At 42.8% G+C, this 20,511-nt stretch overlaps 3 protein-coding genes across 5 annotated transcripts; all 3 read left to right on the top strand.

The window, feature by feature from the left end:
- Positions 1–135: 135 nt before the first annotated feature.
- Positions 136–4,266, top strand: sumo3a (small ubiquitin like modifier 3a; the record flags this gene model as incomplete). Its single annotated transcript, XM_019872357.1, has 4 exons — positions 136–327; positions 2,092–2,220; positions 2,504–2,575; positions 3,083–4,266. Coding segments are annotated over 4 exons (456 nt in total), but the record flags the coding sequence as incomplete, so codon positions are not given.
- A 675-nt stretch (positions 4,267–4,941) lies between these two features.
- On the top strand, positions 4,942–20,462 carry tspeara (thrombospondin-type laminin G domain and EAR repeats a). Of its 3 annotated transcripts, XM_019872353.1 has the most exons (14): positions 4,942–5,055; positions 5,144–5,218; positions 9,180–9,371; positions 10,810–11,018; positions 11,695–12,032; positions 13,502–13,592; positions 13,787–14,093; positions 14,164–14,234; positions 14,508–14,672; positions 14,816–15,011; positions 15,597–15,829; positions 17,667–17,845; positions 18,896–18,997; positions 19,545–20,462. In XM_019872353.1, the coding sequence occupies exons 2-14, from the start codon at positions 5,155–5,157 to the stop codon at positions 19,696–19,698; spliced, it is 2,301 nt and encodes a 766-aa protein (XP_019727912.1). In that variant the 5' UTR covers positions 4,942–5,055; positions 5,144–5,154; the 3' UTR covers positions 19,699–20,462. The 3 variants fall into 3 exon arrangements, with proteins under 3 accessions (XP_019727912.1, XP_019727911.1, XP_019727913.1); XM_019872352.1 differs by lacking the exon at positions 4,942–5,055 and having other exon boundaries at positions 5,073–5,218; XM_019872354.1 differs by lacking the exons at positions 4,942–5,055; positions 5,144–5,218 and having other exon boundaries at positions 9,022–9,371.
- On the top strand, positions 5,230–7,595 carry LOC109517291 (U3 small nucleolar RNA-associated protein 14 homolog A). Its single transcript, XM_019872355.1, has one exon. It carries the CDS (start codon positions 5,286–5,288, stop codon positions 7,467–7,469), a length of 2,184 nt encoding a protein of 727 aa, XP_019727914.1. The 5' UTR covers positions 5,230–5,285; the 3' UTR covers positions 7,470–7,595.
- Positions 20,463–20,511: the final 49 nt, after the last annotated feature.

Raw genomic sequence — 20,511 nt, 5'->3', positions numbered from 1 at the left:
ATTTCATCTCAAGGGGAGGTTCAGGAAGCCTTTTCCTCTCCCAACAATCTTCCCTGTGCTCGTGGCCGAGGATTTGAGGGTGGCTGCGCGCCCCCGCCTCCGCGCTCCCGCGACTTAGCGGACACGTGTCGCTGAGCGTCCAATCATCTCCTCGCGAGAGCGGTGCGACGCGCGCCCCCGTCACCGGAGGAGGAGAAGCGAGGACAGAAGGCGGCAGGAAGACAAAATAAAATACAAACACGCTGCTACCGGCGTTTTTTTAATCCTCTCGCTTCCTGTAAAACCGCATCACGAAATCCAAGAGCCACGTCAGAGGAAAAACCAAAGGTGAGTGTTCACGATATTTGGAGAAAAAAAAAAGCTGTCTTGGCGAAGCGTTTTTGTGCCATGGGAAAATGGCCTGGCTTTTGCACGTTTCTCTCAATTGGCGCAGTGTTTGTTTCGCAAATGAATGAGAGTTCGCGCTTATTTCTGTTTAGATCCACCATCGTTCCTGAGGGTTTCACTACCGACGTCTGTGAATTGCAAATCGCTAATAGTTGTCGTTTGGGGATTTTTATTGTATTTATTTTAGATTTTTTTTTTGTCTTCGTCGAAACGGCACCACGCGATGTGCGCAACTGCCGCAAACCCTCGCCGTCACAATAGGTTAACGGCTAGCACATACTTCCAAATTAACACAACGTTTCAAGCTGCGGAGCCGGAGTGTTGCGCTTTTTATTGGCACCGGTGCTTTTTGTCGCACCTTGGGACCAAACGAGCCTACTAGCTTGGCTAGTTGGGGGCCAAATTGCATCGTTTGTGAAGGGCTGACGTCTCCACCTGCTAGCCTCGGAGCTACGATGCTAACGTTAGCGCCATGGCTCTCGTTTTAGGCCTTCTCCATTGTGTTTAATATTACTTTAGATTTGCACCTAGTGACGTTTTCTGCTTCACCTTGACCAATTCACCCCTTACATACTGTTAATTTTTTTTGTACACAGACAACCGTTAGTATCCTCATAATAATTGCCTGTAGTCCATGACGAACTTCATCTTTTAAAATGTAGCCGTGATTATTTGTTGTTAAACAATGCTTCAGAAAAAAAGGTGAAAGTGTATTTTTATTTGCTTACGTTGCAGATTCTTGTTTTGTTGATGCAAATCCTGCGCCTCTAGTGGCAAGGCAGCCCCCGACCTATGGATGAGTTTCGTTGCTTATGTTCATTTTGTTGGATCATTTTTAAGCTGTTTTAGTCTTTCATTGTTAAAAGATTTCCCCCATGAATTTTCCCAGACCGATAACTGCGTGCTTCTGCTGGACCTTGAGCTCATGTGGTTGGAACAGAGACAGTTCTCTGAAGTGTTTCAAGCTACATTAGGAAAATAATTACCACTATCGCACAACCAACACAGCAATATTTTGGGGTGGATTTAACATAAATCTAAAATAAATTTTCGTAGACATTGGTCAAATTTGACAATCGTAGTTGTGATCGATCAGCCACCGATCGTGATCGGATGATTTGTGAGGAAAAGTGTTAATGGGCATATGTCAGTCAATGCCAGCCTGTGTGCAGCATAGCATCCCGTCCTCTTCTACTTAACACTGCAGATGTTATAGACGAAAAACAAAAACTGAGTTACAATATATGTGTCCTCTTTTTGAATAATAGAGAGATGGAAGTTTGATCAAATCTGATTCATTAATTGAAAAAAAAATCAATCAAAAAAATAATTGACTGATCATTGAGCACTGAGCAACTCAAAAATTTGTCTAGCTGATCCATGGGATTGGGAACGTCATCTGCAGCATAAAACACAGATCGGGGGCGCCTAATTCTTAGTCTGTGCATATAGAATGATGATTGATGATGATTTTTTTTTTTTTTTGTGAGTGTATTATGCGTCACTTTTGGAAAAGTCATCAAGTTTCAGGGTGAAAGAATCACGCTGGGTATTTTTTTCATTTGCTGTCTTTTGCGAACAGTACGTAAGGGTTGACTGGAATTGAAATGATGATGCCAAATTACCTTGCTGTATCTCTTCCTCTGCTCGCTGAATAATGTTTTGAATATAACAAAATGTCCACCTCACCTTGGATGTGCGCAGGAGGGCGTTAAAACCGAGAACGACCACATCAACCTCAAGGTCGCGGGACAGGATGGCTCGGTGGTCCAGTTCAAAATCAAAAGGCACACACCCCTCAGTAAACTCATGAAGGCGTACTGCGAACGACAGGTGAGATTCAATTACTTTTGGTGGGGTTTAAACCCACAAAACCAAATACTGGCTGGCCTCAACAACTACTTGATTACCAAATAAATGGATAATTATTTTTGATAATTCTTTGTTTAGATTTGCTTTACTTTGGGAAAAAAGAAAGAATCATATCCATATTCCACATTTTGAAGAGGTCTGATTCCGATCTGAAGATCTCCAATTCAATGCAGCTATTTAATGTATTTTTTCTATGGTGCTTACAGTGCAATTGTGCTTGCGTGTTATTGTCTCATTCATACAGGGACTCTCGATAAGGCAGATCAGATTTAGGTTTGACGGGCAGCCCATCAACGAGACTGATACGCCTTCGCAGGTCAGTGAGCCCGAAACTTTCTCGCTTATGGACAGTCTGTCAGTTACAGTGGAAGCTCAAAAGTTAAGCGCCAATTTGTTTGATCGTGTGGCGGTTTCGTTTGAGAGGGAATGCCACCAGTGAGTGAGTAGAATATGAAGTTTTCATGAGCATCACGGTCCATTCCCTGTTTGTTTTGAAACCAGTTGTTGCAGATGCAGCCATACATCTAATGGTGTCGAGTCAAAATGCTTCTGACAAACGTTTGAGGAAGGAGAATTTTTTTTGGGGGGGAGGGGGAGAAACCTAAAGAGATTCAGCGGCTAACAGCGGCTCTGCATTCATATAAAGACCCTGCTCTTTAATGCTTGCTATATACCATATTCTGTTTCCGCAATTCCACACTCAAAAATCTCCCGCTGGGTGAGTTTGCCAAGGGCGAACTGCAAGTGTGATCAGGAGGGGGTGACTGTATCTGAGGAACTGTTTCTGTCAAAGCTGATCCAGCCTGCTTGTGTTTTCTTCCAGCTGGAGATGGAAGACGAAGACACCATAGACGTTTTCCAGCAGCAGACGGGCGGCCGCTGCTAAGCTCCCTCCAACCCTGTTGACAGACCCAAGCCCTCTGACATCACCCTATTCCATCGCTCCTCTCAGCTATTATTATTATTATTATTATTGTTCATGTTATTCACTTAAGCTACGTCCGTTGTAATATTCCTTTTTCGGTGGGGTATTTGAGGGTTTTCTGACACTTTCTGGGCGTCAGATTCGGACCAACCATTCAACAACTTTGTCGCCAGTGAATATTTTTGGAATCGGCTAGTTTTTAGGGAGGGCGGTGTGATCCTGCCACGGTCAAAATATTTTGCTTTTTAGCTGCTTTTGCTAAATGTATTTCTTCATTTTTTTTTTTTTTTTTTTATTAAATCTGACTCTACAGACGGTTCAGAATGGATGTATCACAACTTCAATATGACCAAACAAGGCATTCAAAGGAAAATTTTATTTTTCGCTTAGTCACTTCTTTGGTTTCTGCCTGTCCAGGGGAGCGATATTGCTTCTGTACCGCCAAGTATTAATTCACACAGTAAGAGCAGCAAATGGATGAATAGAGTCATTATATTATTGTGAACTCCTCCTCACTTTAGGGTTTTTTTTTTTTCATATATGTGAAATGGCCGATGATGAAGAACATTTAGTGCAAACTCAACGATAGGTGATGTGGGCGGGTTGGGACTAGGGGCTAGTGCTCATCTCATTCGGTCTTCAGATTGAAGCTTCAGCTTGAATTAGAAATACTGTAAAATGGGAATGAAAATACACGCAGCTTTAAACCATACAGATATAAATCGTTTTTAAGGCTGCAACCAAGCCCCTGCCTTTTAATGTAAATGTACCTTTATTATTAGAAATAGATGGCATTGAGCCCCCGCCCCCTGTGTTCTTGTGTGTTCAGTACATTTACAATGGAAACTTTCGCTCATACTCAGTCACCAGCCCAGATTTTGTTGTTTCTTCTTCGTTAAAACGAGAGCACACTTTATCCCGCGCAACAACAAGTAAGCCCCCATCTGAGCTGGATTTGCTAAAAATTAAAAAAAGAAAAAGCAAGGGGCCCAGGTCTTTTGACATGTTTGTTTCTCTACTGATTTGTACATTATTTGTGGTCTTTTACTACTGTATACAATAAATATAGTTTGGTACTCAGATTTGTTAGTGTTCCCTTAAGTCTGTCTCAAGATAAAGTGGGCGACATGTATACTGTTTCTTTTTTTTTTTCCTAATCGAGCTATCAAGGGCAACAGAAGTTCGGTTGTCTCGAACGGATTTATCCTGAGCTCAACTGTAGGTCTGATGTTTGTAACAAACCGGGCCATATCAAATGTATTAATTTATTAGAGTCGAACAAACCAACATCAAAACGTCTACGTGTAAATTAATGCAAGACGTGACGGCTGGGTCTCGCATGTGCTCAACCACCCGAGACTCCCTCTATTGGTTATTCATCTCCATGACTACAGTCTTCATAAACGTGAAGACTATTCACTGACGAGCGCGCTGTCGATTCTCGCCATATCGACGTGCCTACGTGGCGGCCATGTTGGAAGTACAACATTCCCATCAAAAGCAATGAACTGACGTTGAAATTAAAAGTCGTAATGTGCAAATTTCGCAACCGATACCCGTTACTTTATTTGTCAACGCCAAAACGTGCGCTAGCAATACAGAATACTGAAAAAAGCCTGTTATACGATATATGTAATATAATATATTTTACACGTGTAAAGTAACTTTCAATTATCTTGTAGTAATTTTACATCGTTCTTCGGCAACCTTGTGGAGAACAACAAAACTGTTTTCTTGCCGTCCACTTACATACGCTGAAGTCATTGCCCCTTCTTGAATAGCGTCGCCGGAGGTAAGGCTCAGCTATGGGGCGTGTCGTAACTATTTAATTTTATATCTATGAAGCGGCCTGTTCGCAAGCCGGCCAATCGGTGAGTTAGCTACACATGTTTATGTTTGCATAATTACAAGGTACCGGAATTCTGACCTGGTGAAACCCATGTACACACTCTTGTACAGTAGGCGGCGGTATGCACCTGTATGTTACTTGCAATCCGCTCGTAATTGAAAGAAGAAGACTGGGCGGCGGAAGTAGTAAGTATTGGTCGTCGTCGCACGTGTGTTGTTGAGTCAACCGAGTTACAGTGTTGTTAGCTGTAAAATGGCAAAGGTTTCGGCGAAAAAACGGAAAACGAAGGGTCACATGAAGAGTCCGAGCGTCACAGACAACAACCCAGACGTAAGCTACGATTTCGTCGAAGATGGCTTCACCAAAGCTGATGAGACTATGGCTAGTGACTCTGAGCAAGACAGCGATGATGAACGCAAACGACAAAAGCTGGTGGAGGCTATCAGCGCCCTCGGAGGAGGGAGACGGAAGAAAAAGCTCGGGGAGCGATCGGAGCCGGCCATCCAGAAGTCGGAATTTACGGTCAATGCAGAGGGTGAGGGCGACAAAATAAACTTGACCGATCTAATGAAGTCCATGCACAAAGTAGCGTCTGTCTCGACCCAGGCCAAGAAGCAGCTGAAAAAACTCCAGCAAAATAATAAAACAATTGAATGCCCCCTTAGCAGGCAGGAAAGTGAGAGGATCCAAAGAGATGTGGCCTTTACGAAAGTAGCAACAAAGGTCACGCAGTGGCAGAGTGTGATTCAACAGAACCGGAAGGCTGAACAACTTATTTTCCCTTTGAATCGGGAGCCATCTGGCCCTAAACCTATGGAGAGGGTTGTCACGGCGTGGAAAGCACAAACTCCCCTTGAACAGGAAATATTTTCCCTGCTGTCTGCCAACAACCAACCAACCAATGACCCCATTTTAACCCCTGCCGAGGAGGCTTCCATGAAGGCGATGAGTCTGTTGGAGGTGAAGATACGCCGCGCTGAGCTTCAGAAAGCCAGGGCTCTGCAGACCTACTACGAGGCCAAAGCCCGGCGAGAGCGGAAGATCAAGAGCAAGAAATACCACAGAGTTCTCAACAAAGCAAAGCGCAAAGAATTCCTCAAGCGTTTTGAAGAGATGGTGAAAAATGACCCGGCGGCTGCTTTAGAGGAGATTAACAAAATGGAATTGGCGAGGATGCAAGAAAGGATGTCGTTAAAACACCAGAACAGCGGCAAGTGGGCAAAGTCCAAGGCCATCATGGCAAAATATGACGAAAGTGCTCGCAAAGCAATGCAGCAGCAGCTGGAGGTCAACAAAGACTTGACGCAGAAACTCTCCATTGCTTTGAATGATGATAACGAGGAAACTGAAACCCCGGAAAACTTGCCTGATTTTGTCAACGAAGCGCCGCTGGGGACTGATTCAAATCCCTGGATGAAAGGAAAGCTGTCTGAAGAACCTGCCGAGACAAAGGGAGAGACACACAACCTCAACTTGACCGCCGAGTTGACCGAAACTGCGGCAAATGTAGAAGAGGAAGAAAGTGACGTCGAGGAAACTGAAGAAGAATCCCTGCTGCGGGAGTTCGATAATCGTCGGAAAATGCGGCACGGTCCTGACACGCTTACATTTGAAAAAGAGGACAGGCAAATGTCAGAGGTCTGTGCAAAAGCGGCCCCCGTTGAGGAGTCTGCAGACGCTTCTCTTCAGCTGGTGGAAGGCCAGACGGACCAAATGCAGCCTTTGGAGTTCATGGAGCTCCTCAACCAAGTGGAGTCAGTTCAACCCGATCAAACTCCCGTTGAGCCGCGGCCGTCCTCAGACCAAGCGCAGAAAAAACAACCAAAAGGAATAACGCTGAAAGACACGCTCACCAAAGATGCAAATCCCATTCTTGTCCCGCTCGCTCCGACCGCCGTGGCCGCGGAGGACTCGGACGAAACGCTCACTCAGACGGGCCTCATTCAAGAAGCATTCGCCGGAGATGACGTCATCTCTGAATTCATGAAGGACAAGAAGAATCAGGAGGACGCGGACAAGCCCAGCGTGGTGGACATGACGCTGCCCGGCTGGGGGGAGTGGGGCGGGGCGGGCCTCAAGCCCTCCCGCAGCAAGCGCAGGAGGTTCCGAGTGAAAACGGCCCCGCCTCCACCCAGGAAAGATGAAAAACTGCCCGGCGTCATCCTCTCCGAGAAAAGGAACAGCTCGCTCAGCCTTCACCAGGTGAACACGCTTCCGTTTCCTTTCACCAGTCACACTCAGTTTGAGAGCACCCTGCGCTCTCCCCTGGGACGCACCTGGAACACTGAACGCGCCGTTAAAAAGCTCACCAAACCTAAAGTGATCACCCAACTGGGTACCATCATTGAGCCGATGACTCGAGAGGAACTGATGAAGGACAAGAAAACGTGCCCGAGGGATGCGAGTGATAAGAAAATGAAAAGGAAACATTTCTGAAATGTGGGAGGGGTGGAAGTTTTCAGAACATTTTCATGGGAATGTAAGATGGGGAATTTCGTAAATTGGGGGAATCTATATAGTATAAATTTACTCACCATCACACCACATTCTAAACATTTGAATAAAAAAAAAAAAAGTCAAGTTTTTTGATTTGTCCTCCCTCGCTCACATTCAACCTTTTAGATTTAGTTTAAAATGTACTGTGTTCCCTTGACTGTATAATGAAAGTGTTTTAATCCGATTGTCACTCAATCTTGCAGAAACAACACATTTCAACAGTTCGTTGTGGCTTAAATTTGAAATAAAGAAGCAATTTAGTTGGAAGTAAATTGGAGTCGAGTGATATTTTCTTCCCCGGTCCAGAAGGTGGCGCCCGTGCCCCAGTAATGTGGTTGGAAACTGTCAGGAAAAACAAAAACCTCCGACATCAATCTGCGGAAGAAACTTTTTCTTTTAAACCAACATGAGCAAAGACAGTACATACCGTACTTCATATGTGAGGGAAATTGTCCATTTACATCGTAAATACGCTTTTGTGTTGTTTTTGTGCCGTGTTGACGTTTTCAAAATATGATTTGGTAATGTTCATTTAAAATGATGAAATAAAAACAATTAGAAAAGAATATATTATTTGAAAGATTCTTCAAAGAAGTGGTAGTCTTTACAGTCAGTACATTATGGACTATTACACACGTACTCTTATAAAGACTGCAGTATTTTAAATACATCCTGTACAGGATGTACAGTATTTACTCGGGGTGGCATGCCGGCTCTCTTCAGTGCATGAAGGATGCGAGAGAATCACTGATTTACTTTTTGTTTTCTGAAAATATAAACAAAAACTACTCTCTAGTCAGGTATATTACAATGAAGCTAGTAGCTATCCGTATAGCATGCTTAAACTTCAATTTCAATCCAGTATTTTTATTTTATTTCACGTACACTACTTTTTCTGGACATTTTTTTTTCAATAACTACAGTAAATTCAACTGTGGATCACATTTGTATTCTGTGCAGCTTTTAAGTACTACACAATACACTTAATTCTTGAACTGTAAAAAAATCTGTTTGTTACACATAGAGCATATTTGACAATCAAAGCTGACTTGACTATTTTTAACAGGCACCACATTATAATTGACTCAATATCTACATCTTTGTACTTTATCAAATTTAAAGTCGCAGTAAAGTAATTTACGTTGTTTGTTTCGAAATACATAAAACATGTTTGAGTGGTGAAAGTTGTCTGGATTTTTTTTAGCCAGACCTTACTTTTTTGTGGGGGTGGTGGGGAGGCTGGAACTGATGAATGGCATTTCCATTTAGTTAAATTGAGAAAAAATATTTCCCTCTTTGCAATTTCTTCTAGAAAGTAAACATTTTATTCATTTTTCCCCCCTTCATAAAATATCCATAAACCCATGTCTGCCTTAAGAACGACAGTCCCCTGAAAGCCTGGTAAACACGTATGCGTGTTTTTGCGAATGTATCTGAATGAGGCAGTAAAAAAAAAAAAAAAACTGTGAGTGACAAGCCAAGCTCATTTGCATGGCGGGGGCCTCTTAAAAGTGGGCCGTGCAGGTGCACGGCTTTTCTGCACACTTCAGTGGATTCCTCTCCAGACACACGCACACACACTTACAGATCATCTGGAACGTCCCGTCTCGTTCCTCTCTCAACTTTGGACTTTTTGTTTTCTCTTTCAAGAATTTCGTGTTTTGGGAAGATGTGAAAGATGCTTTTGCCAAGGGAGCATCCCGCATGGAGACACTTTGTCAGGGAGACTGAATGAACCAAAGAGGCTTCCGGTGATGATGTCATCGCTGCTACTCTCCCAGCTCCTTCTGCTCAGCCTCAGGGTCGCTCTCATGACGGCTGACCTCGGAGGACAATGTCCAGGTAACGTTTTCTTTCCCCCCCATCACTCACTGTTAATAACGATTGTCCACGTATGAATTCCCGGGAAACCCCCTCAAGCCACAAATTCCTCTGGATAGCATATCCACACTACGGGGAGCAAATGGTTTGCCAAGCAAGGGATGCCAATTTTGTGCTTTTAATTTCATTTTCATCCCTCCCCGCCTCTAAACAAGTACAGACGTGGAACCAGGTTGGGATTCCACATGCTCCTAGGATGTCTCATCCATTTTGCGAGCAATTCCCGTTTGCTGGAAAACACTAAAAGACACCCCTCCCACCACCCAGGGCTATTCCCTATATGGCACAAATTCCGGCATGCTACAATGCCTTTTTTTTTCTTTTTTTTTTTTAATTAGTTAATAGCGGGAGTTCCCATTCAGGTTTGAGAAGCCCTTTTTGAAGTGAGTGCCAACCGCTGCTCTCCTCCTCCCTCAAATCAAAGATGCTCTTTGACTGACATTATGTTGTCAAAAAGAGCAGCACAATTACAACAGAACCTCCAAAGTTAGTGTAACACAATGCTTGAAAGTCCCTGTGAAATGAAAATACATTAAAAGTTCAAATGCAAAATCAGACTTTTTTTTTTTTTGTCCCTAGAAGAAGTCCGTCTTTTGAAGCAGCCCTGAAAATGGCTAAAATGAGCTCAAAATGACGACTGCAGACCAAAATGACAGACTATTTCTTGTCAGGCTTGGGTTTAAGACTTTTGTTGTTGGTCCATTCAGGATATAAATGTCTACCAAAATTCATCTTGCAAACCGAAAATTGCTTCTATGGCTAAACCCCCCCCCCCCAAAAAAAATGGTGACCAAGATGAGCACATAAGATACCAAAAAGACACATGTCATGTGTCTTTTCAGAGATGAGTTCTTGACTTTTTGTTGCTGTACTCATGATAGAAATTCATACTGAATTTAATGTGAAATAAAACCCATTTATTTATTTATTTTCAAGTGGAAGTCAACCCCCAAATTTTGTTGACAATAATGCGTCGTACGCAGCCCCACTAGTCTAAAGACAGTATTCTGATGAATATTCTGTTTGTGGAATCTGAATTAAGCAGACAAACCCACCTGTTTTATCCCTCTCAGCGGGCGGCCATTTTACCACTTGTTGACTGAAAATGACATCACAGTTGCTCAGGTATCATATTCCACAGATGCAATTTTTATCAAAATGCCATGTTGAGACTCATGGGGCCGCATAGAACACATCTGGTCCAGAAAATTTTGGACTTCACTTCCCCTTTAATTTTCAAAAAACTGTGGCCTGGATGAACACTTGGTTTTGAGTCTGGGAAGGTCTTCAAAGTGTTGTTTTTTTATAACAGCCCCTGTAAAGATAGAAATAATTAATCCCCACGACATCAGTTTCCTCTACGATGGCATAGTCACTAATGTTAGTCAACGGCCTGCAGATTTGGCTCCGGTGGATCTTCTATCAACTGTCCTCGAGAAGGACGCCTACGGACTTATGGCAGGGGTGCACGTGAGGTCATCCGGAGGTGTACGTGGCATCCATTTCTCCGGGCCTCACGCTCCCGTTAGCCTGCTCTCCAACTGTGACCATTTCCCGAAAGACTTCTCTGTCGTGGTCACGCTGAAAGTGGCTCGCATCGCACATAAGGTGAGCAACCCGCACGCCCCCATGAAAATACACGATAATTTTGAACCGCCACTGCCGTCACTCGAGATGTTAGTATTCCACACAAGATGCCATCATACAGTAAGAGTATTGCTTTGGCGCCATCCGGTAGTGTCCTGTTTCCAAGTAACCGTTGGAGTGAATTAAGGAGTTGACACAAAATTAGTCCTTTGTTGCCATCCAGTGGGATCTGAAGTTAAATACAGTAACGTAGAACCCTTTAGAAATCAATTTGCTACTCATGGGGGGGCCTGGTTACGACCCCCAGTGAATAGTGAGGATTCACTACGCTTTTGTTTATAGAGCGCATTTCATACACAAGGTAACTCAATGTGCTTCACATTGTTACAAAACAGCATTTAAAATCCAAAGAATTCAGTACATTAAAAAAAAAAAAACTGAAGAATGTAGGACATTTACAAGCCAAGTACAGAAATAAAAAGTAGTTTTCCAAAATTACTAGACTACCTAGGACACTTTAAGTTAGCAAAAAATATGGCATACAGCAAACCCCCACAAATTCACAAATTGCTATGCACAAATTCAATATTAATAAAGGCACCTGTAAAAAACAAACAAACAAACAAAAAAAACAATTAGCATCTGTGGATAGATTGTGTTGGACTTTGGTGGCATACATTTTTTTTCCGCCTTCCAGAAAAGTGAGTACATCTTCACCATACTGGAGCCAAAAAGAGCAGAGCCGGGAGCCCTGAAGGAGAAGGTAGATGAAGAAGTGAGGGAAAAGGGAAATAATCTGCAATTAGATATCAGCGGAAGAAGAGCGAGGAATAACGCAGAACACCGCCGTCTGCTCCTGGGACTGAGACTCTCCGGGAAGCGGCTGCACGTGCTCTTCAGGGGACAGCGAGGCGTTACTGAGCAGTGGGTGTTCCGGGGCGCCCACCTCGCAGACGACCACTGGCACACCCTGGTTCTGTCCGTCGAAGGCCGTCGCGGCAGGCTGACAGTGGATTGTGGCTCGCCGCGGGAAACGTAAGCTTTTTTTTTTCCCAAGACCTAGACAAAGACCACTTTATCAGATTTTATTTTTTTTTTAAACAGAAATGTTGGTTTTCCCCATATTTTGCTAACTTGCCAAATTAATGATTTTGATGACATATAGTACCACTTTAATTCATAAATGAGGGACTGTCATCATTTTCAGTTTAATAATATAAAAATGTTTAGTGCAGTAGAGCAATCGTGCCACGTCCAAACATCCATCATATCTCCCAATATTTCATGGAAGATGAGAAATAACATTCACTTATACCAACATGTTGATTCACTGGCACCCTTACTGACTTTCTGAGTCTTCTGTCAATGTTGGAACCTCACTTCCTTTTATTTTGGCTGAATCAGGCAACGTCCAAAACGCAAGAATGGACCGCTCCATATATGTCAAGATTGGATCTGAACCTTGATTTGGAGCAGTATTCATTTGACAGATGTTCATTCCTGCACTAAACTTAAAAATGACCAAAAAATAAAAATGAAGCAACCCACTCGTAGTTCTCAGTAGCTTGATTTTACGCATACCTGTTAGTAAAAAAAACCCCAAAAGCAAGTATTGTTCATTGTTACCAGTGAGGAAGTTGAGCTTGTTGAAAGTGAGGTCATTCGAAAATACTTTTCCATCAGTGATATTATTTTAGCTGTATTTTTTTTTTTTTTTTTTTTTTGGTAAACAGTCTTTCATTGAAAGCCATTTCAACACTTCTTTTTATCTGCTGCTTAAATGGTTTGACAGTGAAAGACAAAAAGTGCCGAGGCTGCATTGTCAGTGTGTACTCCAAGATGATCACAGTCAAGGAGAGCGGCCTGAGTTCATCTTGGGAGAAACAGGAGGCTGTTAAAAAAATAAATAAATAAATAAATAGCCAAAAAGTTCATCTCGTTGCCATATAATCGACCTTGAATGCCCTTTGGCGGGCTTTACTATGTGCCCCTGATGAGGACAAAAGAGATCAACCAAGTCTGTTATTTGTACTTCCGTGAGCCAGCTCAACGCTGTCGCAGTATTTTATTTATTTCAACTTGGACCCATGTGACCATATCCTCCACGACCTTGTCCTATTAAGTGCTTATTGAGCATGCATGTCAACTTGGACCTGCGAGGTGAAGAAAAATTGCCCACGCCGGCACCAATAAAGTTGTCTGAATCCTCGATTTCGACCACCCCGCCACCTAAGTTCCGTTCCATCCCCCATGAATGCGCCCCGCGGGGACAATACATCACTCGGCACAATTCAACAGCGGCGCTGCAAATATGCTTCAAGCCTGCAGCCATGCAATCGCAGCAGTCTGACATCATTTGATAGATGGCTCTTGAGTGCAAACTCCAATTAAGACGGGAATATAAGTCGCCATGCAGATCAAACATTTGCTTTGACTGTGTTGTTGATGTCAATTCACTTGGGGAAAATACTTCATGAAAATGTCCTCCCTTTTCTGGCAAACAGCCTTCCCTCCGGGCCTTTCCCATCAGACCTCAGCTTTCACGTGTCCAGATTCCACGTCGGTAGCCGGGGCAGATGGAAAGGATTGTTTACGGTGAGGCTCATACTTTCCCCTCTTGATGCTTACATGTCATTAGTTGTACAGTTCAGTTCGGGTCAGCTCAGGATTTCGGGTGAATGTTGCCAACTTTTTTTTTCCATTCTGTTTCGGTTTAAGATTAGTGTTCAGGCTTAAGTTTTCCGACGTATCTGCAGATTGCCGAGTGTGATCCGCTGGTCTTTTTACAGGGCCTGATGCGACAGTTGGTTCTGGTGCCGGGTTCAGATGCCACCCGCCAGATATGCCCGTCCACCCGAGCTCAACTCGCAGCTCTATCAGTTCCGCCGTTGCTGCTGTCAGATGTGCCTGCCAACGGGAAGAATGCCGCGCGTCACCTCGCCCCTTACGGTACAGATGTTGTGGAAACCGAGGCGAGGGTGTCGGTGGGCTTACAGCGGACGTGCGCGGAACCACTCCGGGGCCAGCTGTGGTTCAATCCGCTCAGGAAAGCTCTCTACCTTTGCGATGGTACCTCGTGGATCCCTGTGCTGGAGGGTGAGGTGCCGACATCGTCCTCGCTCGAATGTCTCAGTTTGGAAATGAACAAATGTCTTCATCGGTTCAGATCGCAAACGACTGGACTACGTTGAGGAGCAGCAGGTTCTCAGCACCAGCTCAGAGACACACGACATCGAGGTAAAACCCTTTTTTTTTTAAGTTCGACAGGTCAGTCGGGTCATTTCACGTTGCGGTCAAAACCACATTTCTAGAGATTAAGTCAAGACCCAAAATTTAGGAAGTCGAGACCAAATAAGGACCTTTAAGACTTGAGTCCAAGTCAAGACTAAGAATCTTTAGGGTTGAGTGTAAGTCAAGACTAAGACTTAGAGGAGTTGAGACCAATGTCAATTTTGACAAGGTGAAACCAAGTGAAGACCGTGACAGTGAATTGTTTGGTGTCATCTTCAGGTCTTCCAGTTACAGGGCCTGGGTCTGATGGCTGCCATGGCCCACCGCTCCACGACGTCTGGCTCCGCAGTGTATAGGTGGAGCCAACAGAACGGCTTCCAGCTGTACCAGAATATTAGCACCCACGGAGCACTGGCATTGAGGCATTTCAATTTGGGCAAGAAGGTAAAAATTGCCACGAAAGGGAACATATGACACTGCAGATTAATAAATACTGAGAATTAGCTCCACATCCCTGTATGTATATTTTGACTATTTATCGCACTTTTTGTACAAAGTGCTGCTAAATTCTTGTTATTTTGTCGTAGACATTCCTGGTGGTGTCCAACTCTAATATAGGCACCGGTGTGGGAAAGGAAGTCGATGTCTCTGTCATTTACAAGTGGAGCCGGAAAAGCAAACAGTTTGTGGAGTTTCAGAACTTGGAGACACACTGCGCACGCGACTGGGAGGCCTTCAAAATTCATCGACACACCTATCTCGTAGTCGCCAATCACAGGATAGGTAAGACAACGATTAAAAATAAAAACATACCGGTTGCGATTGAGTCAAGACCAAAACTAAAATCCTAGCTTGTTGAACTCAAGACACCTTTCAATGCTTGAGACCAAATCAAGCCCAAGACTTTAGACAGTTGTCATGACCAAGACACCCAGTCAGCGTTTCTGGTCTGTAACTTCTCCCCCTGTCGAATTTTTTTTTTTTTCCAGACCCCACACTGTGCCCCTCCCCCACGGGAGCATAGTTTGGGACTTGCTTTTTTTCCCCCTCTGTCCTTCTTCCTTTTTATTTTTCCCTTTCATCTTAGAAAATCGCGGTGTTGCCTGGTGACCCATATGCCCTCCTATTCTGTCTCCCTGTTTGTTTCATTTTCTTTTTTTTTTCCTTTCTTGGGAAGGTTGAACATGTCAAATGAATTTTGTTGCTCTGTAGTTGTGACAATGACAATAACATTTGATTTCTATCTCCATTTTTTTTATTTCAATTTAAGGGGTTGGAGCTGAAATCAACTAATCATTTTATGAAACTAGCTAATCATTTTGTGTGTCTCTCTCTCTCTCTCTCTCTCTCTCTCTCTCTCTCCGGTAGGTAATAACAACCACACCATAGACAGCATAGTGTACAAATGGAACCGGCCAACTAAGTCCTTTGAAGTTCACCAGAGGTTGAGAACGTCTGGGGCTTACGACTGGGAGTTCTTCAAAGTGGGACCTTACCATTTTCTGGTGGTGGCAAACGCCTTTGACGGAGTAACCACGTCAGTAGACTCTGTGATCTACGTTTGGGTGGACGGGAACTTTCAAATCCTCCAAACCATTAAGGTACACATATTGTTATGTAATGGAGATCTAATTCATCTGCTCAAGGCCAGTGTAAAACTTTATTTATTAATTTTTTGAGCGAAGTCGGGGCGGGGATGAGTGAAATCCGAAATTGTGTTGTTGTGGAGATTTTATTTCAAGGCTATATCATAACCCAGCGCTGTGCGCCAGACTCATAATTTTGTCTGCTGAGATTTATGTGATGGCGGGTTGAAACGCAGTAAAACAGCCCCGTCCGTTGCACTCGGATGCACAATCGCGGCGAGATGAAAACAAGGTAATGACAAGGACCGGGAGAAAAGCGTCAGGCGTGTCCTCGCTATCAAAAATAGAGCATGCGGTCTGTAGCCGATAGCGAGTGTCATACTTGCGCTGTAACCGCACTTACAGTGAAACGTGTGTTGACACATTGATGGCTCCATAAGGAGACGCGTGTGATTTAGGGGAATTCCACAGCTGGATGTGAAGAATAGCCAAAAAGCACCCCCAGGGTTGTTTAATTAATCACTTGAACTCACCCAGAACACTCTGACATATACTCCTTACACTTCCACAAGTGTTTAGGTGGTTGTTTTATTATCTTTCTATACACCTTTTCACGGCGATGTCACACATACTTCTGGGTGGCAAAAAAAGTTGTGATCATTCAGTGACTGGCTAATTATTTGACTTTTCTGTTGCTCAGATGATGGCGCTGAAATGCTGGAATGGATGGTGGGCTTTTGTCTCCTAGCATGCTAGCCACGATGGCGGTTTGGCTAACGCGCTGTCCCTTTACGACAACTAAACGTGAAGTATTTTTTACTTCTGAAGTTTAAAATAGAAATAGACCTGTTGGGCTATATCTGGCAGCATGCTTTTGTCTCCTAGCATGCTAGCCACGATGGCGGTTTAGCTAATGCTCTGTCCCTTTACTACAACTAAACGTGAAGTATTTTTGGGGGGGCCAAGAATATTCTAATATCAATTGTCTCTTTCAAATTTTTTTTCACACATTTTTACCAAATGCATTAATGTTTTAAAAAAAATGGAAACTGGATTTTTCCAACTTGTTTTTGCAGGTGTGGATCAAGGCACCCTCTGACCTCCTGATGACTTTTCTTTCTTGTGTTTATGTGTAACCGTCCTTATGTTGTTTTACTCTTTCCCTGTTTCAAGATTGCCCCATACGCTTCAAACAGCAGCAGGTGAATGTTTCTGCGGGAACCTGTACATTTGTGGTGGGAACATGCAGTTCTCTGGACTGTTTCACACCCCCAGCCCGAAACACCGTCCTTCAAAAATACACATATACATGACTTGGGGCCATATTACTGTTTTGAGATTTCCCCCATGACCGTTCAACGACCATCGGGTGCATGTTTCTGCAGGTACCTGCACCAAGGCGGCGGGAACACAGAGTAAAAATACAATACCATAAAAATACAAACACTTATGGCAGGTAGAGTGTCACAGTTTTAAGGCTTACCACCATTTTATTCACTGAGCTGCCACTTTGGAGGTTCTGTTGCACAGAATTCAGTTCAAAAAGTTTCAGGGGCTTATTTATTTATTTATTTATTTATTTATTTATTTATTTATTTATTATGACATGGGTGTTTGCTTCCTTCGCGTGTCAGCCAACACAACCGCTAATCGCCAACCTAATTTACAAGTTGTCCCAACATGATTGAAAATAATACCTTTTCAATAACCGGGCCATTCAGCGTCTTTTTCTTTCTACTCTTCCAGCGGCGTATCGACGAGGATCCGGTTGAGTCAGCTTACTTTCAGTCATAATTACACATTTGCCCATACATGTCTTTACACTTTTTTTCCTCTCTAATATTTAACACAGACGTTTTGTGCCACTGACTGGGAGATGTTCCAGATAGGCACACGGGTCTTCCTTGTGGTTGCCAACGGACACCGGCTCCATGACAACGGGTCCAGTGAATATGCCATCAACTCCACTATCTACGAGCTGGACATGACCGGGCGGGTGTTTGTCCGCTTCCAGGACATCGTCACGTACAGGTATCATCAAAAGTGCCTAAAAAAAAAAAATACTGTACAGACTCTGAAATGTACAAAAGTTTAAAAAATGACTGAATAAAAACTCAGTCAAGACTTTACCTCTGTTTTCAGGTTTCAACCGTGGTTTTCATCCAGAGAGATTGAAAAAAGTAATGTGCCTATTGAGACAAAGTACGGAGCAGAAAGTGCAATTATGTTTTCAAACGTCTGGAGTAAAAGTACAAAATCATCCCCCAAAATAATTACTCAATTAGATCGCTGAAAAGTCGACTTAAAGGAAGGGTTTGCTATGTTAAAACTGATTTAATGTAGCCATACTTCGAGAATCTCTGACCAATTTGATTCTCAGACATTCACAATAGCATGCGGCTATGTAGGTCCGTACGTACTAATCATGCTAGCGTTAGCACTGTTGGTAGCGTGACAATTGAGTGTTACTATCACACAAAATATTTTCAATTTGAAGTTTTATTTTTTGGGGGAACGTACAGTCAATTAACAATCGAAAGAAAGCGTTAAAACCGGTCGAGCAGAAATGGTGCTCATTCTGTGGCAGTAAAACAGGCCAAAATCCAGATGTTAGGGGGAAAGTCAGGTCAGAATGTGCAAACCGTGCGGGCCTGCTATTGCTTGCGCACGCGAGTGCAAGGCAAATGATTGACACCTTGTCACTTACGATTTCTCTCTCTGGATGGGTTGTTCTTGCTGAGGCGTGGTGGTGGTGGTTTCCAAAGAAAAACTAATTAGAGGTGCAAGATGGGGCCTGAGAGGGAAAACTTTCTTCACAGATCATTTCACTCATGTACCACTGTCAGGTTACTGACTGCTTTTCCAAATATGACAAATATCCTCCTTTAAGTGCATTCACAAAGTATTTGTATTTCATTACTTTTCACGACTGGATATGATGTGGTGGCCAACCTGTGGCACATGGCCCATATATGGCCAATAAAAACTCAGAGGAAGTGTTATTTAAAAAAAAAAAAAAAAAAAACCCTCACAAATGTTCATAATAGAAGCATTTGCATAACTTGTGGTTTCTTCCGACAGCGCGGTGGACTGGGAGTTCTTCACTCTCGGGGAGGAATATTTCCTGGTCGTTGCCAACTCCTTTAACGGCGAGTCGTACTCTCTCAACAGTGTTCTTTACAGGTACTCGCTTTGTCATTTTCCCGGTGAGACGCATTAGTAGTAGCACGCTTGACATGCGGAGGATTTGGGGGACAGCATTTTTAACTGACAATCCATTTAAACAAAGACTCCATTACCCATTTGGCGGATTTTTTTTTCCCCGAGCAGAGACTGAAACAATAAAATAAGCCCTTGCGGCAAAGTGGATACTGTGGATTGATTATATGACAGTCATCCCTTGCCATGTCGCTGTTCACTTTTTACGGTTTTATAGTACTGTTTTTCACTTTTTTATGATCATTTTACCACACAGAACTGTTGTTGCAATAGTAGTGTCTTGTATTTTTATTATATTTTAGAATTTTTTTTGAATAATCTGGATGTATTTATAACCTATATTTTGTAACCTTTTTTAATTTAATGATGTATTTACCTGTATTAATATTATTACGGTATATAATGTGTTTGTTTTAAAATTTATTTTACTTTAAATGATTTTTAATTGTATTTGACGTAGTTATATTCGTAAAACTCCACTAATGTCGGTTCTTGCGTCCCCCCTGTCAAGATGGCAGGGCTACGAGGGCTTCGTTCCCGTCCATTGGCTCCCGACCATCGGCTGCAGCGACTGGGAGTTCTTCAATGCTGGCGGAGACTCTTATCTGATCTACTCAAGTGCGAAAGCGCCTCTCGCCAAAGTGTTCAAGCTGAAAATGTACTGAGCTTATTCACTTCCATATTTATGCATGTGGATGCATGCCCTGTCCATGGGGCCCCCGCAAGAGTCGTCCCACTGTGCAAAAACCACAGAGGAAGTCTTATAATTGGAGGATGACAAGTACTCACAATACCAAAAAATAAGCACTTGTTTTGATCGTTACATCATATTAATGAATTTAGTCTGGCCCTCAGAGTACTTTTACAGAAATTTTTCCTACCCTAAAGGTAAAGACATGCAATGTGTGTGTCCAAGTGCCTGTTTGCAGCATGAGACTACATAAAACTGACTGTAAATTATTAAATGAGCAATAAGCTATTCTTATCATTTTCTTAAAAGGTCACTTTTGTTGACTATGATATTTTGCACACTATTAAATGTCATTTGTTCACAATATTGGTACTATTAGTAAATATTAAGTATTATTTAATAGAGCGCGACTGTTCACTTGGCCCATTATACCCCTTCTAACATGCTAAAAATATTTGACGATTGTTTTTTTTCCTTTATGTACCCTAACTTTTTAGAAAGTTGTGTACAGACAATGATAATCTCGTGATTTATCACACTGAAGACTATATCAGAACTTCTATTCCTTCATTATCTTTGACATGTATCAGTTAAAACAGTCATTCAATGGATCTGTCAATTAATAACTGCATTTTTACTATTAAAAGCAACGCTCTTGTGAGCATTGCAAAGAGGAGGAATTGAGCAGAATGTCACTATTTTACATGCAACCTAAAATTACGGTTTGTTTAAAAAAAACGCAGCATAACCATGAAGAACTGTTGTTTTAACAACATTTTTTTGCACT

Source organism: Hippocampus comes, unplaced genomic scaffold (assembly GCF_001891065.2).
Source record: "Hippocampus comes isolate QL1 unplaced genomic scaffold, H_comes_QL1_v1.1 scaffold92, whole genome shotgun sequence".
Classification (NCBI taxonomy): domain Eukaryota; kingdom Metazoa; phylum Chordata; class Actinopteri; order Syngnathiformes; family Syngnathidae; genus Hippocampus; species Hippocampus comes.
Note: the sequence above shows the minus strand (reverse complement) of the source record. Positions and strands in the feature narration are given on the sequence as shown.

What these genes read in the sequence shown, in the direction of transcription:
- tspeara (XM_019872353.1), top strand. Translation starts at nt 5,155, where the DNA reads ATGCACCTGTATGTTACTTGCAATCCGCTCGTAATTGAAAGAAGAAGA. An exon ending in GTGGATCCCTGTGCTGGAGG is followed by an intron (nt 14,094 to 14,163) that starts GTGAGGTGCCGA and finishes TCATCGGTTCAG; the next exon opens with ATCGCAAACGACTGGACTAC. An exon ending in CTCAACAGTGTTCTTTACAG is followed by an intron (nt 18,998 to 19,544) that starts GTACTCGCTTTG and finishes CCCCCTGTCAAG; the next exon opens with ATGGCAGGGCTACGAGGGCT.
- LOC109517291 (XM_019872355.1), top strand. Translation starts at nt 5,286, where the DNA reads ATGGCAAAGGTTTCGGCGAAAAAACGGAAAACGAAGGGTCACATGAAG.